The following is a 17876-nucleotide window of genomic DNA, read 5'->3' as shown; positions in this document are numbered from 1 at the left end:
TATAAACATAGATATCAAGGATGATGAAATAGATTTGAGATCTCAAGGATGATGTAACAAATCCATTTTTGAGATTTGAAGATGATGATGACTTATGGCACTCTTCGACTGCACGACAGTGAAATAGAGAGGTGATGAGACGTTTTGAGAGCTGATAGGCACAACGATGCCACTATTTTAGTTGCAACAATATGATAGTAAATGGGGAGACATACGGTTGGCGAGATTATCGTGTAGCGTATCTCGAGTCCCGGCTAGTTGCTTCGATCGCAGGGAAAAAGATGGTGGACGATAGCGAGATCGTCGGAGGAGAAATCTGATTAAGAGGGTTTGAGACTGTCAGTAGATGAGAGAGAGAGAGAGAGATGGTTTGAGAGTTTAGGATCATGGTGTATACTATTATATATACAAGGGTATTTTAGTCATTTCATTTGAGCTAATCCTTTTAGACAAAGTGTTTCAGTGCCGAGATCTTTAGACAAATAAAATTAAAATTAAAATTTTTGAATCGAGGGTCCTTTTAATTCTAAGGTACATATAATACACACCTTTAAAAATGTGCACCATAATATTTCTCTATGAGGAATTTACTATCTAACCTAGATTTATTAAATAGTTTTTAATTTGCCCCTCTTGGATTTATTCTTCTTTCCTTGCCTATGAAGACAGATCAAAGTATGTAATCTAACCTTTGTTCTCTCACAACTGGAACGCGAGATTTTAACAGTCCAACACTCTTTGCCACTCTCTCTATCTCTCAGCACGAAAAATGCATGGCCGTCCTCGCAAAGCCCCAACTCCAGAAGAAGAAAAGGCTTTAGCTCTCAAAGCTGCTAAACTACGCCCCCTCCATTCTCACTTCCTCTATTTTCATCACAACAAAATGTGACTCCTCTCTCTCTCTCTCTATATATATATATATATATATCTTCGTCTATATGTATGCTTCGCTTTGTATTTTATTGCATTGAACTCTATGATCTAAACGCTGTTAAGTTTGAGCAATCTTCAATTTGTATTGTGAATTGTGTATTGTTCAAATTTGACACACGAGTGAAAAATTATGTATCCGAATTATGTTGTTTTGAACTCTGTGACCTCAACGCTGATAATTTTGTACAATCTTCCATTTGTATTGTCAAAATTGTCAATTGTGTCAATTGTTCAGTAACCTGTTCAAATTATATACACGATGTAAAATGATTTATTCGTATTGTACTGTGTTGAACTATGTGGCTCACGAAACTTTGAGGCCTAAAGCAACAATTTAAACGAGGCCTTTTATATTTAGTTTTTTAAATAAATAAATAAATTGTGTGAATAAATTATGCCAAAATCCTTAAACTTTTGGGAAGTAGATTAAAAGTCAGCTTTTGGGCATTTTTTAGTTTTTTTTTGTTAAAATTTACAAAAAAAAAAAAGGAAAAGAAAAGGAAAGTAAAGAGGCGATGTGACCTAAAAAAGTCAAAAAGTCAAAAAGCTAACTTTTAACTTGGTTTTTATTCTCTTGTTTTATTAGGTTCTAAGTTAATCTTTTGTTCAATTAAAACTTCTAACTTTTCAAATTAGTTCAATACAACATTTTTGTTACATTCTATTTTTATCATTATGAGACCTAACTAAAACATAAATTTGTAAATTAATTACAATTTTTTTAATATAAAAAAAACCTATAGAACTGACACTCTTTTCTTCATCAAAATTAGATTTATGAGGTCGTTAATGAATTTTTTAAGTCAAATTTCACTTGTTCTTTAGGTGTGGTTTACCTCTTAGCATTTGAAAATAAACATATAACCCTTTATGATTTGTAGACTAAAATGCACTATCTAGTAACCTATAACTATCTTTGGAGGCCTCTTTAATTTAATGTCCTTACAGGACATTTACATTATAGTAATGATATAACATCATCATTACTCTACCCTCCCCCGCAAGGGCTGCCTCTCTGCTCTGCTCACCTCCTCCATCCTTTCATTGACAGAAAAATGTGTAAAGCATTTGATTTCTGTCAGGGAAGGGAAATATAGAGTATCGAGCTGCTGTCGCTTTTGAGTGTGGCATGTGTTAAGCACAGAATGCTGGTAACAAACAGGTTGAACCTGCCCCAAGTGAATATTGCTCTCATGAAGCTTTAAAAAAGGAGTGGAATGGCTTTTCTCTTAATGCAAAGGCCCACCAGGTTGAGGTCTTATAGGCCTCTTTAATGTTCTTACAGGACAGTTGACTGTATTGTTATAGCGATCCCGGTTTTCCTTTTCTGTATCGGTTGTTTTTCGGACTTTGGTTCCGTGATGTTGGTGGTTGTATACCTTGTTGTCGTCCTTTAATTCCACTTGATTGAGTTTTAGGATGTTTTGGGCAGAGTGGTTACAGGTTGGTTAGACTTTGGTTTCAATTCCTTGTTGCCCAGTTTTTAAGAGGTCCGCTCGAGCGGGTCTTCTTGCGCTCGAGCGGAGATTGCACACTCCCAGTATTTCGTGTCCCTGCAAAACTTCTGCAGGTGTGATTTCTACACTCGAGCGGGTTTCCTGCGCTCGAGCGGGTCGCGCTCGAGCGGGTTTTTTGGCGCTCGAGCGGGTAGTACTGTCTTGGTGAAAGTTCTGGGAGAGGGAAATTTGCGCTCGAGCGGACTGATTTTCTCGTTCGAGCGGATATACTTTATTCTTGTGTCTTGGCGCTCGAGCAGGATTTCTTGCGCTCGAGCGGACATAGTTTTTTGTTCTTGACGCTCGAGCGTTGTGTTTTTCGCTCGAGCGGGAATGTCGTATAACAGAGGGCAGCTGGGCATTTTTGAACCATTTTCTACACTTCCTCTCTCTCTCTTACTTTTCCAAAACGCCATTTGAGAGCTTCTCTCTCTAGAAACTCCCTTCTTTCTAGGGTTTGATCTAGTAAGAGTTGTTTCCTCACCTTTGGCCTTTACAAAAAAGTTGTTGATCGTCGAGGGCTATCTTTTGATCCAAGAATCTCGGGATTTGGAACATTTCCATTTTCTTCATCTTCTTCGTTGGGTGTCAACTTTTGAGGTAGGGATTCCGACTCACTCTTATGGTCTTTGACATAGATTTTTGGTTGTTTTGATAAAGTGTTGAAGTTGGGAAATTTTGGGACTTAGGGTTTCAAATGTTAAAAGAAGGTTTTGTTATTTTGATTCTAAAATTTGTATTGTGGGTTTCAAAATAATGATATCGTTGTTGGTTGTTGATATATAGACCATTGGGTCAATATTGGGAAATCGGGTGGAAAACCCTAATTTTGGGAAAATTGTGATTATGTGGAATTGAGTTGGAAATAATGAGATTGGTTCATTATATAGTAAAATGGTGGAGTTGGATTTATTAATCGCTCACTTTTGAAAACATTGATATTTTATCTGTTGGAGCTTTTATTATCTGTTTAGAAATAATTGCTTGGGCTACCGGTGGAGGGTAGTTTTGATTGTTGTAGACAATGCATGATGATTAGGCAAACTAAAACTAATCAATTGGATATGTCATAGAGTATGACGGTTGATAGAATACATTAACGTTATGTATTGATTGATTGTATATATGACCTATGTGTATATACGTTGTGTGTGTGGGAGGAGATAGGGGATGTACTCCACAGTTTAGGGGAAGATAGGGGATGGACCTCTAAACCGGATGTTGTTTGGGAGGAGATAGGGGATGGACTCCACTGATACAGCTCATATGCTTGTCAGTTAACGTGTTGATACAGCTCATATGCTTATCTATGGAAGTGTTGATACAGCTCATATGCTTATCTTTGGAAGTGTTGATATAGCTAATATGCATATCTGTTGAAATGTGGATACAGCTTGTATGCTTATATGTTGAGATGTTGATACAACTAATATGTTTATCTATTGAAAAATGGGAAACGTTTAATATGAGTCATTGTCTCATACAAGTGGTTGGCCAGGTTCTGAGTCGTTGATGTAAACTGTGAAATTGATAAGAAATGGAAAATGAAATGAAACATGAACATAGTGGTCATGAAATGGAAATGGGTTATGAATTGGTTTATGAAAATTGAACATTTATCAACTGCTAATGTCTTAGTTATTGCTCATACTGTGTTTAGTATATTTCTACTGGGAGTTGGCTCACCCTATATGAGACATTATTTTCAGGTACAGGTAGTATGCCACCTCCAAGGACATAGCTTGGACGATAATGAGAGTTGAAGACTCTTTTTGTTCATTTTGTTTGTATTACATGTATATCAAGCCAAGGGCTTATTTTGTATAGAGTTAGTACTCTTCTTTTGTGTATCCAGGTGTTGACTTGGAAAGCTGTAAGCCCATAGGGCATTTGCTTTTATTGTTAACATGTAATATTGTTGTAAGAATTACTCTGATGAATAGAAATAGTTGGTTTCTTTTATATTAATGCATGTCTATAGTGATGGGTTTTATATATTATTTTGAGGGCGTTACAATTGTAATATTGTACATAATGATTACTCCCATATCCCCGATTCGTGTAAAAATGTCAAATGATACAATTGGCGAGGCATTCGATTGCATGCATTATTTCCTTATTTCACTATTAGTGAATTAAGGTAAATCCTGCTAAATACTCTTATAAGGCAAGTGTTTCACACTTACTGCTGATTTGGATGGAATGTCAAACAGTGCACTTTAGTTTAAAAACCACAAGAAACTATGTATTTATTTCTAAATAAGACAAGGCAAACAACATATAAAATAGGAAAGTAGAATTTATATTTTTCCTGTACTTAATAATAATAATAATAATAATAATAATAATATAAGAAAATGATTATATTTGATTCGTTGGATGGTTTTTTTTTTTTTTTTTTTTATAAAAACATAAATAGGTTTTTTGGCATATTGGAAATTTTGAGGCCTTTGCAATTTTGAGTCCTAAAGCACATGCTTTACCTGCCTTATGCTCAAGCCGGCACTGATGTGATCTAATAAACACTGATAATTTTGAACAATCTTGTATTTGTATGTGCAAATTGTTTAGTTACACGAAAGAAGCCCTAGAGGTCAATGCGAAGCTTCTCGAGGCCAATCCTGAGTATCTCACAGCTTGGAATTACAGAAAATTCGCTGTTGAACACATTCTCAGTCATTCTGAGACTGATACAGAGATTGATCCAGACTTCATTAAATCTGTTTACAGAGAAGAACTGAGAGTTGTATGTTTGTCGGAACCACTCATATGAAAAAATTTATCTATTTCTTTTCTGTCCATGTATTTGATGCCATTTGGTTGCTGAAAAACTGTAGGAAAAGAAAAAGAAATTCAGCTGAACACAAGTCAAGGCCAAATGGGGCTATTTGGTTAAATTGTGTTCAGTGCAAAGTTTGTTTTGAAATTTTAAAATTTTAAATCATGAGATTTTGAAATATTGCGTTGCTTTCTTTTCTTTGGTTTTTTCAGCGGCCAATTGTAATTATGTTGTGTATTGTGTTTGGGTTCAATTTATTTTGAATTTTATGAAAGAACTTAATATATATGCAGACAGAGTGTGCATTGGCAAAGAATTATAGGTCTTATGGTGCTTGGTATCATCGTAAATGGGTGCTAAGCAAGGGGCATTCATTTGTAGATAAGGAATTGCAGCTTCTGGGGGTGTTCCTGAAGAAAGATTCCAGGAATTTCCATGCATGGAATTATTGGAGGTGAAGATTTGGGTTTGATTTACTTTAATATATTGAAGGGCTGTAATTTCAAATGGTCTAATTTGGTCTTTATTTTCAGATTTGTGGCAGCATTAAAGAACAGATCAGATGAAGAGGAACTACACTTCACAACTGATTTGATAAACGAGAACTTCAGTAACTATTCTTCTTGGCATAATCGTAGGTATGCTTGTATCTCAATGTTATTTTGCCATTTGGATCATCATAATTAAAATGGACTAGTGGAGAAAAATGCTTTTTTGTGCCATCGTTTGATTCTCAAGTTTTTTTCGTGTTGTTATTGTAGCATTACAATGAGATGTGTCAATGTTGGCACATAAATTTCAACTAAATTTATGACACGTATAGAGCCTATGATAGGAAAGTTGTAGGTAATCACTTCCTAAAAAGATCAATATGATCCGTTGAAGTGCATAAATAAAACGACATTGTATCTCAACGACGTTATTCAAGATGCTCAAGTGATGCGTGGAGCCTACGAAAGATGACACTTGTAGAGCCTACAGCAAGGACACCACACAGGATGAAACCCCAAAGATCAATCCGGTTAATCAGATAGACGATTAATCAGATAGCGCTATTATTCAAAATTCAAATGGCGCTATTATTCAATTTGAAATTCAAATTGAAGATGAGGCATTCCTATCACCTGATGGCCCTCTATAAATATGACGACCATCACACAAGACGAGGGATCAGGAAATCAAAAGTGAAAAGATCAGAGAGAGAGAGAAAGAAATTGAGAGCTAAAGAAGTCGTTACAAGAAAGAAGAAGAGAAGCCTAGAGAACTCAAGAGCCTACGCTAATGGTGATGAATAGGTAAAGGGTTCCAAACCCAAGAATTGTATTTTGTATTTGAGGGTTTAAAACCCATAACAATTTCAATAAAATATGTATTTTTCTTAAATTGTTTTTTGTTGTTTATTTTGTTCTTCATTAATCGGAGGTTTCATTTGTATAAAATGTGTAATTAACGATTTGAAATACAGATCGGAAATAAGAAACTGCTATTTAAATAATCAACACTGTTTAGTCCAAAAACTAAATAGTGGACATTTGTAACATAAAATTTGAAATGTGTTGAAACACTTCATGTTTTAAAATTTGTGTCTACAGCCAAAGTCGTATTGTTTTATCTGGCTTCATGGTTCAGTTATAATTTGTTATTCACAATGTTTATGATGTATCTTATCAAGTTATCACTGATAATTCTTTAATTGCATAATCCTTAGATTCTTTTGCAAAAATTTGCTTTAGGAAAAATGTGTTGGAACTTTGAAATTAGTTCTAGCTTTGGTCCCGTTAGAAACAGAATGTCTAGTGGTAGTATGCATAGTTATATGGAACATACAAAAAATTTGTGGATTTTCTGCAACATAGGGGTTTTTTTTTATGACATTTTAGTTAAAGACAAAATATTCAAATATCCAATTTCAAACATGTGATTTATTGTTTATGTAATAAAAACATTCAAAATAGGTAAAGCATGACAGGCTGGGTATAAGTCATCTTGTATTGTGATGCAAGGTTGATAAGATATTGATGGCATGCGATGCTATATAAAACATCCTCTTTAAAGCATGTAACTTGTATTGATGGTATATTGTGATGCAAGGTTGCAAAATGCTGTCTCCTTTCATGCACCTTGTGGAACAGGGGAAAAAATATTCATTAGTTGTACTCCTTATATCAAAAGTTGATAAGCACTTCACTATTTAAATGGTCATTAATCTTCAACAACATTTTTCTGTTTGTAATACTGTTTAAGCAGCTTTCTATGTGTGTAAATCTGGCATGCGATGTTATATAAAATTGTAGCTTGATTAACCTTCAACTTTGCTTTGGACTTAAATGATCAATTCTCATGCACATTAATATTATAGTGGAAACTGCATGATGAAACACCTGCTACCTTTTGATATTCTATCTATTCTAGCGGGATTAGAAAATTAAGTTTCCTGTCCAATTGTGCCTTTTGTTTTTCTTTTTCAACCTACACAAACATGCCTGTTGCTTTGAGTGCATGTTTTACCTTGTGATGTTTATGTCTGTTTTCTTAAACATATTTCTTGTTTTTATTCTACTTCACCTTACCATAAATGTTCTGCAGTGTAATTCTGTCTCATTTACTGGAGAAAAGGGCTCAAGGATCTTTCTCAAAGGAGAAAGTTCTGACAGAGGAGGATGACCTTGTACACCAAGCTCTTTTCACTGATCCGGATGATCAAAGTGGATGGTTTTATCATATTTAGCTTCTTGAGCAAACAGTTAAAGTGGAGAATCCTCTATTGGTTTCTACCTGGCCACCTCATGGTTCTAATCTTAATGTATCAGCAGATGGTTTCCTGGATACTTGTGCTTCATCTCCTATCACAGGTTTCCATCTTAATAGTGGGATAATTCCACTCATTCTTTATTTTAATGAAGCAGTTGAAGGTGTGAGCTCATCTATAATAACTGTGCAATCTGTACATAACACAAATAAAGATTTAAATTGGTTACCACTTTCAACAAACAACTCTGGGAGTTCCCAAGCTTGGGTAACACATTTAACTTTTCACGAGGAGAATCTCCATTCTTTACAAACTCATCCAGTAAAGGTCAGCCTTGGACATTCTCAGGAAATCGTGTCTCTGAGTGGATTTCACCATAGCCATCCTACTTATTTTGAATTTACAGTTTTAATACAACCTCATGGTTTGCAACATGCTAAAATGGAAAGTGCAGAGATGATTTCATGGGGAGATGAAAATTTTCATACTGGTGAAACACATCTTCAGGAACCAACCCAAATTAAAATTTTCGATCAACTGAGGAATAGTGAGGTGAATGAGTCAACAACTTCTAAGTGGTGTGCTCAGACTATAGTTAATGAGATTGCTCTTTTTCGGAAATTGCTGTTAGAGATAAACTGGTATGTGGAATTCATTCATGAGTAACTTTGCAGCATCAAAGCAGCTTTATTGTTTGTCCAATGTCCACTTATTTTCTCCCGCTGGTTATTGTAGTAAAATTGGAAAGCTTATGCTTGCAAGACTGTTGACTGCACATGATGCAATGATGTCATATGATAAAACTCCAGAGACATGCAAGATGGTCCATTCTGAAGAAGTTAAAGAATTATATAGTGATCTTATGACATTGGACACGCCACATTCTCAGTACTACAAGGATGAATACAGCTTAGTCGTGTTAAAGCAGGTGAATATCTCTTCTCTTTTATATTACTGTGTAGGAAAGCACAGTCCATTTAGGTTCATTTTTTATTGTTGTGCTGGATGTATGAGTAGTATCTCTTTATTATTTCATGTTCTCCTTGAGGAGGGCTAGAGCTTTGAACCATTGCATTTAGGAGTAAGAACAAGCTGATCTGAGTTGAGTAGCAAACAATGTATTGCGTGTTTGTGCTTAACTTAGCAGGCAAGGAGCACTGCTTGTGCCTGGTTCTAGTTTCGTTGAATTTGTGCTGTTATTGTTTGAGCTCAGTTTGGCCAAAACAGACAAGCTACTCCAATTTGTCTCTTCTCTGCTCATTTTGTGAATACCATCAGATATTATTTCCTGGTGGTTTTAATATCCTACTGATGTATTGATTACTTGATTGGCCAGCACAGATATCTTATATGAAATTATGCCTCAAAGCTCATTATATAAAGTAATAGATAGGCTTAAATATCTTACATAAAATATGTTAGTAAAACAACACTTAAAATGAAAATATCTGTTTTCAACTTAACAAGCCTAGGTGGCAAAGTCCCATGGAAACAGTCTTCTTCAATTGTCCCTATACAAAGTCATGTTGTCATAGACTCAACTCACACACTGATAAGCCTTCCTACATACATACTGCTATGTAAAGTCACCTTCAACTTGGATCATATCATTCCTACATACTGCTATGTAAATTGGTCTATGTTACACATGACAGATTGATAAGCCTTTCATCTACCTCTGGACACGTAAGGTTGTCACCACTCATCATGCTTGCATCAAATTAGAAATCTGATGATAGCTACTGAATGCCCTCATATTAAAGAATCTAAATGTTATTAGGTTTGAGGGCTTTGCTCAACATAGTGAAGAACTTTTCACACTTAAACTAAAAGATTTGTGCTCAGCTCTTGCTTAAGCTTTCACCCATTTTGCTTAAGAACTAGGTCAAATGACCCTTTAGCCATCCAAGGTCCAAATAGTTGTACTTGTATTGCAATCCTATAAACATACTGTTTTACATGCTCATTTAAGTAAACAGATGGGCATGCTTCTTCAATAAGTTCATCTAGAATTCAAAGTAAAACCGAACTTAGTTCAACTATTTAGTGGCTGATCTGTTCATATAGTGGGTTTATTATTATTTTAATTGAGATTAGTCTAACTAACTATATAGTTGTGGTCATTGGAATAATGAATGTCTTGTGTAAGAATCTCTGATAGTTCTTTTCAACACACACCCAGAGAGATCTCTAGTCAATAATGTTAGTAAGAGTTAGTGTTAAAGATTTGCCTCGAACCTTTGATATAGATTACTGATTTTTCTATAACACTGATTCAAATATTTTTTTGTGCTTCTGCAACTGACCTCCAGTCCAGAATCTTTGCTGAGGCATTGCTGTCATTACAGGGACTCGGCATCATCAGGCACCAATAATTATATCTGTTTACGACTCAGTAATCTTTCATTGTCACATATTGGGTCTATTGAGAAATTACTGTGGGTCCAAATGTTAGACCTTAGCCACAATCAACTTAGCTCAATTGAAGGTAAACTACAATTAATTCTTTAAAATTTCCATTGTCACTTGAATCTGTTTTTGTGGTTTCGATTTTCAATTCATTGTATTTCTATATCTATCTGTCTATCTGTCTGTCTGTCCATCTATATGTGTGTATTATGTCTTCATATATACAATATTATACATTTACACATTTGTACAACATTAGTGGATTGCATGGCCATCTTTATTTTGTAAAATGGTGCTAGTCAAAGTCTTGATAGTTTCATGGTGCATTTTGATGCTTAAAAGGCATTTCTAATGATTATTTAAGTGAAATGGCCATCTTTTATTTTGTAAAATGGTGCCAGTCAAAGTCTTGATAGTTACGTGGTGCATTTTGATGCTTAAAAGGCATTTCTAATGATTATTTAAGTGAAATGGCCATCTTTTATTTTGTAAAATGGTGCCAGTCAAAGTCTTGATAGTTACGTGGTGCATTTTGATGCTTAAAAGGCATTTCTAATGATTATTTAAGTGAAATGGCCATCTTTTATTTTGTAAAATGGTGCCAGTTTATTTATGAAAGTAACTGAGTCCTTTTTATCAGTCTTAATGACAGGATTGTAGGCTATGCAGCTTCTTTCTTGCTTGAACCTTAGTAACAACAAAATGGGTAGTTTCTCTGCCCTGGAGCCTTTAAAACTGCTAAAGTCATTGAAAGTGTTGGATATCTCATACAACGAAATCGGTGCACACGCTGTCGACACACGGAGGTACTTGTACTCTTCTCCCCTCTCCCATATAGTAGGAAGTGATTGGAATTTTGGTGAATTTGCAATTAGTGGTGTCAATGTGACAAATTACTGGGAAGCGTTTGCAATTTTTAAAGACTCAAAGTTGACACAATTAGACATTATTGGGAATGTTGTTGCTGAAGCAGAGTTTAAGTTGTTTCTGGTTAAGATATTACCTGCGCTTAATTGGCTCGATGGTGTAGAACTGCATTGATTCTACATTTCTTATCCTGTTGCTCAAACGGTTAAGTTGTAGCTTGTTTTCATATAATTTACCAAAGAACAGTTGCTGTTTTATAAGATAGTGAACATTTGCTTATAGACATTTTTAACCCCAACTATTTTGCCATATGGTCTTTGCTAATTTTATAAATGTATCAATTGATCTCTATTTTCCCTGTTTAATTATTCCTGGTTTTTATATTAAATCAGTGAAATATTTAGCTGAAATTTTCATCGAAGGAGATTAATAGAAAAATATGGAGGAAAAAGAAGAAGAATATGCTTATAGTTTTTATGGATTTAGAAGAAGGAAAAAAAAAAAAAAACAACCTTAAGATGGGGTGTGCTTAGAGATATAATATGGTGGGTGTTAGAGAAAAAAATATTGACAAAGAGGTTATATTAATGCGATGAAGGGCATGTATAATGGAATTGTGACTACAATTAATTCACTTGCAAGAGAAACAAATGAATTTTTGATTACTCGAAAATTACACTGAGAGTTAGCCTCAAGTTCGTACCTATTCGCCTTAATTATAGACGAATCGATTAGACATATTTTAGATGATGTCTTATGATTTATGCTATTTACAAATGTTATTGTCATAGTGGATGAAATTAAAAGAGGAATTAACACTAAGGCTAAGTTTAGCATAACACAAAAAAGTCAAAAAGTCAAAAAGTCACTATCCTATTTAAGTCACATCATTTTATTTAAATCACAGCACTTCTCTACCACATCACTTCAAACCCAACCCATATTTTCTAAAAAATCAAAAAGTGCACTTATTTAGATCATCCCAAACAACCAGTAAATTAGAAATTTAGATAGAATAGAAGCACTTAAGTCGTTAAAAAACATTTTAAAATAATACTGAAATTGTACACATGGAATATTACTTCAATACACTACTAAAAAAAGTATTTTTTGCGACCGTTACAAACCGTCGCAAATAATAAAAATACAGTCGCAAAATACTTTTTGCGACGGCCCATGCGACGGCAAATGGGGGTCGCGAATGTGGGGGTGGCAAATACTTTTTGCGACCGCAAAACAGCAGTCGCAAATTATTTGCGACCGCCTAACCTACTTATAGCAACTGATGTTTTGCCGTCGCAAAAAAAGAATAAAAATTACCTACAATGTATTAGCGACCATCTTATTAGCGTCGCATATAGTTTTCAATGACATTTATAAATAGTGCATCGTTATGATTTAAGATCTTTTCAAAAATCTGACTACATTGAACAAATTAAATCCAAGTGAATTCTATCAACAAGAAACTAAAAAATAAACTCAACCAAGTGAATTTCTAATTTTTTTCTGTCATTTCTTGTGCTTGAAACTCTTAATGTTCTTTAGAGCCGTTCAACTGGGCTAGGGAAAAAAAAAAATTGTCAAGCTTCTCGGTCACTATCTTCCCATGCATCATTGTCTGCTGGATCACTTGACTGATATAATAACCACAGAAGTTGTCCCATTTCCAACTTCTCGGTCTTGAAGCTCAACCAAATGGATGCTTTATTCTTCCACCTTTGCAGCAGGATGCTCAACACATAACATCTTGAGTATTATAGCACCATCATTAGTAATTGTTACATCACCAATATCATCAACTAGCATCTGAAACACAAAATCGACAGATGAAGTGTCAAGCTTCATATATTTGATTTCATCAATTTGACCAAAAAACTAAAAACCTGAAAAATGTTACATTAATAACAAATTAATGGTCATGTGACGCCTAAAATTTCCATATTAACGCAAGGGAATATACTCTTTACTAAAATACCAAGTTACCCCACCAGCTAGTGAGATGGATAATAAAGCAAAAATGTTAAAAGATGCGTACTAGGCGATTAAATTATCCCATTACCATTATGGTGTAGTCTTAATCAATTGCATAAAAGATCTACCTTTTCACTAAACTGACTCAGGGGAAAAAATGTTTTAAGACTTTCAAAAACTCATTCCCAATACTAGTAAGCTTAAAATATTGAAATTGGTGATCTAATAGTAAAAGTTGAACTGAAATTAAAATTTTAAGGGGGAGATAGAGAGACAGAGAGAGTAACCCCACAAACTGTTAGAATCTGCAAATCCAAATTAGAAATAAATAAAGAAAGAACGAACATTCAAGCACACAACACATAAAATGGGAAAATCAGAGAAGAAGTACTTCACTCTTGAAAGAACAGAATCATGTGTTGGATCGTAGGGATGGTCCTTGGAAGGAATCTCCAAAATTGCTAGAATTGGATTGTTGTAGCTATCTACTAAAAACTTTATCATGTTTGCAACCTGAAGATGAACATTGTTGCATTAGACAATGTTTTATCCACAGAATCAAATGACAAATGAAAAATCACACCACCACAAAATCAATGTACTCATTCGTCTCTTACTACCAGACTATAATAATTGTGGGACTTTGTGATTTATATGAATGTTGCAATAAAGATTTAACTTGAAGTTTAGGAAGCATTAGTAAATTCAGCACCAAAGTATGAAGTCCCATTGACTAAAACATTAATGTAACATGCTAAATCTGTGACACGACCCATACTCATTCATCATAAACTTTTAATATTTTCTCTCATTCACATGATAGAATTTAAATAAAGAAGAAAAAGAAAAAAGAAGCATCTTAGGGTGCTCATGATACATCTGATAGGGTATAAGCATGCACTATAATCATATGCATAAGTCATACCATAGAAGAGCATTAAAATCAATCAAAAATATGACAGAGTAGAATAAAAACTTACATATTGGCTGATCATCACTATTGCAACGTCTTCTCTTGTTGTAAACTCCTTGAATGCTTCTTTAATTTGCTCAACAGTTATTTCTAAGCCATAATAAAAGAACATTTATAAGCCAAAATAAGAATATCCAAAAATTCAATTGAATTGAAATTAACTCAGGGGAAAGGACAGATTCTAATTCCATAACTAAGGATACAGGGCAAGAACAAAAATTTGGAGCGGTATAACAGCATCTGAAACCCATGTAGTTTCAAGTTCTCTCTCTCTCTCTCTCTCTCTCTCTCTCTCTCTCAACAATTTTAAAGCAAAATTTGAATCTCCTTAGCTGCTCATTCTGTTGCAGAGAAACAAAATCTACAGCTTAAATGACAAGAGTAACTAGTAGGCTTTAATGATTTTATCATAAAATTAAAGTATGTTGACCGTCCAGTCATTTATTGGAGATAGCTTTTCAATTCATCATATGCAAGTTATTTTAGTGAGAACTACTCCCAAAACAACTACCACAGGAAAAAACATCAAAAGCCAGTCACATTATTGGTGACTATATTCTTTCAGATAGCATGGAATGTTCACTTCAGAACTAAAAACAACGGAAGACAAACAATACACTAAAAAAAAAATGCAACTTCCTTAATATGAAAGAGGTAATCACATAAATCCAACACAATAATGCCTAAAACATTAAAATTTCACAACATTTGGAGCTCAAAAGCATACTTGAGTCCACAATTAGGTAATTTGTCTTTCTCTGCAAATCCACATCGCCTACTCCAGCCAATAAAAATCCAGTTATTGTGTCCTACATCAGATAAATTTAACTCCAATCAGCTCTAGCAATATTGAGCATCACATTAGCAGTCATCTTAAAGACCTTCATAAATATACACCAAGATGTCAGGGACAAGCAAAAACATATCTGATGCTGTTTTAACAACCTACCAAGCCACATGATCAATACTGTTATCTGCAACTGCATTATCCATGTGGGAACTCAACATAAGAGAAGACAGAATAAATCCACTGCACATTTATTGACTGTGAACTCACATAAGATGGGAAAATCAATGACCAAGTTCAGACCAAACAGTGAGAACAGATTCAGAGATGAAGAAATCAAAGTGCTTTCTACATATTAAAGTTAGTTGAAACGAATAAAGAGGTACATTAGCTTTGAGCCAATTTCAAAATCCACTCACAAAAAAGCCTTCAACACCTCCTTCAATGGAGTCACCCACTAACAACACGAATTTTTGCTATGTTCACTCCCAAGTCATCAAATTCATCTTTTCTTATTTGTATTTATTTATTTATTTATTTGTCCAATTTAATTATGAAGCCAATTTCTCTTCATGAAATGATAATTTTTTTTAGTGGGTATGGATTTCAGATACCAAAAATCAGTTTAAAATGTTAAATATAGGGATTCTGGAGTGAACATCATTCCTATATGAAATAAGAGATGTACAAAAAACTCACCATCGAGATATATGTTCCTCAAATCCAATCTTGCTCCTGGAGTGAACATCATCGCTGCCTGGCCTCAAAACTTGGGCCCCATCGCTCTTCCAGAAGATTCTAGAAGAGTGAACTTCACTGTCATGTCAGGGACTTCCATGGCTTGTCCACATGTTGGTGGAATTGCTGCTCTGATCCACTTAGCTCATCCAACATAGACCCCAGCAGCTATTAAATCTAGAAGAGGAATTTGAGGCACAATTTTATCATTCGATAAAGACAGAAGAATTCAATATAATTTAAGAATTCTAATATATGTTTCTTTAAGGCAAAAGAGGTCTCTAAATAAGCAAGTCAGCATAAATTCTCACTATCATTCTTTTTGTCCACTTATCACGATTTTTCTAGAGATAAAATATTCACAGAAATGAAGCCAAAGCAGAGCATCAATCTGCCCAAGTATGAGCATTGACTTCAACAAGCTTTAGTTAAATTTAACAGTTGTGGTATCAAGAAAACTACAGAAATATCACATGCAAAAATTCTCTACGAAGAATAAACACATGCAGATATGCAAGAGAACTAACAATAAGAAAAGATTTTTCTACGGAAAATATATGTTCCTCAAATCCAAGCTTGCACTGGGGCCCAAGTTTTGACCTGTTGCTTTTTATACCAATTCCAAATCTATCACTTTATAGTGAAACATTTCAATTCAACAAACCACAAACATCAATATCTCCCTATTTATGACTATTATTTGTGACACGAAAGATGTTTGCAAGACAATAGATACACACATTCAAATATTCAATACTCTATGCATTTAGCCATATGAATCGAATTCAAATTCAAAAACGAGAGAGAAAGATATCAGTACCAAGTAATTCATCATTTAATTCAAGATCTAAATTACTTCTGAGCTTCCTCAAACTAAATTGAAATTGAAAACTACAGAGAGAGCTTGAAATCAAAATTAAACAGAGCAATATAGAAATCAACTACGACTAAAACATGTAACCAAGAAGAATTCAAAGTAGAACAACAAGACTATAAACTAGAAAAATCATTCAAAGATTAACCAAATTATGCTCTGTTTGGTTGCTAAGAAAATGTAACATAGACACAGGAAAACAAATATATATATATTTTACCTTAATTGAGGTGAGCTTCAGTTTTCTAGCCAAACAAACATAAAAGCATAATACTAAAAGTTTGAAATTCGGTTGGTTCCTAAAATTTTCTCAGCATACAAACAAGAGGTTCAAAAACTAAATGAAATTTAGCAAACAATCTAGAGAAATGTTCAGATCAAGTTTTAAAGCCAAAGCAAATCAAGATTTAATAATCTAAAAAAATAAAAATAAAAATAAAATGAATCTTCGAATCAAAAAGATGTTTCGAAATCAGAATCTGCACCGCATTGATAAAAATAAATTGAATTGGAAAAAATTCATGTTGTTACCGTTGATGTTGATCTTCGAAATCGAACAAAGCTATGAGTCGAAGAGAATTTGGGAGCTGAAAGAATGACACAGGGATTACAGAGACAAAGAGTTGGATTCATACATAGAAATTAGGCTTACCGATTATGAATCGATCCAAATCTTCATCAACAGCAGATCGAAATCTTCAAATCTTCATCAACAATCGATCAAAATCTTCATGTCTTCATCAAAGTGGGAGTCGAGCGAGAAAGAGTGGAGAGTCGAGTGAGAGAGAGGAGAATTTATGAGATTACCAGTATGATTTGTGAGGTTTTGAGACTGAGAGAGAGAAAGAGAGTTGGGAAATAAGAGTGAAAGGGATAGGGCAAGTTTTACACGATTTGGGGGTTTTTTTATTTTATTTTTTTTGTTCAGTTAAGAACACGATTGGGGGTTAAGCAAAACGGGATTGTTATGGAAAAAAGTGATTTTTTGCGACGGTTAAATAATCAGTCGCAAAAAAATAGACGCAAAAACTCATATTTCTAGTAGTGATAACAGTAGAAATAGAAATAACAGACGAGTTGAGGTTGAAAAGCAGGAGATACCAAAGGGTGAGCAATTTCGTTATGTAGGTTTAATTATTAATAAGAATGGAGTGAGGTTGTAACGCCCTCAAATTAAACCCATAATATACATAACATTAACAAGCATTAATAAAAGAAAACGAATCATTTGAATTATTCATCAGAGTACTTTTACTGAAAGACATCACATGTAACATCAAAATAAATGCCCTAAGGGCTT

General features: G+C 34.2%; 1 protein-coding gene and 1 pseudogene across 4 annotated transcripts; one reads left to right on the top strand and one right to left on the bottom strand.

The window, feature by feature from the left end:
- The first annotated feature begins 4870 nt into the window (after positions 1–4870).
- Positions 4871–11407, top strand: LOC114301991 (geranylgeranyl transferase type-2 subunit alpha 1-like; annotated as a pseudogene). Its single transcript, XR_014344565.1, has 4 exons — positions 4871–5846; positions 7795–8598; positions 8693–8885; positions 11036–11407. The product of XR_014344565.1 is annotated as a geranylgeranyl transferase type-2 subunit alpha 1-like (transcript).
- A 919-nt stretch (positions 11408–12326) lies between these two features.
- On the bottom strand, positions 12327–17617 carry LOC145801939 (V-type proton ATPase subunit F-like). 3 transcript variants are annotated; one of them, XM_082893883.1, is made up of 7 exons: positions 17229–17617; positions 17108–17163; positions 15664–15879; positions 14905–14986; positions 14185–14267; positions 13601–13717; positions 12327–13039 (listed from the first exon to the last, which is right to left on the bottom strand). In XM_082893883.1, exons 3-7 carry the CDS (start codon positions 15664–15666, stop codon positions 12938–12940), a joined length of 387 nt encoding a protein of 128 aa, XP_082750009.1. In that variant the 5' UTR covers positions 15667–15879; positions 17108–17163; positions 17229–17617; the 3' UTR covers positions 12327–12937. The 3 variants fall into 3 exon arrangements, with proteins under 3 accessions (XP_082750009.1, XP_082750010.1, XP_082750008.1); XM_082893884.1 differs by having other exon boundaries at positions 13596–13717; positions 17108–17617; XM_082893882.1 differs by lacking the exon at positions 17108–17163.
- Positions 17618–17876: the final 259 nt, after the last annotated feature.

This window comes from Camellia sinensis, chromosome 11 (assembly GCF_055761805.1).
Source record: "Camellia sinensis isolate YWXY chromosome 11, ASM5576180v1, whole genome shotgun sequence".
Classification (NCBI taxonomy): Eukaryota; Viridiplantae; Streptophyta; class Magnoliopsida; order Ericales; family Theaceae; genus Camellia; species Camellia sinensis.
The sequence above is the reverse complement of the archived record's forward strand: the minus strand, read 5'-3'. Positions and strand labels throughout refer to the sequence as shown.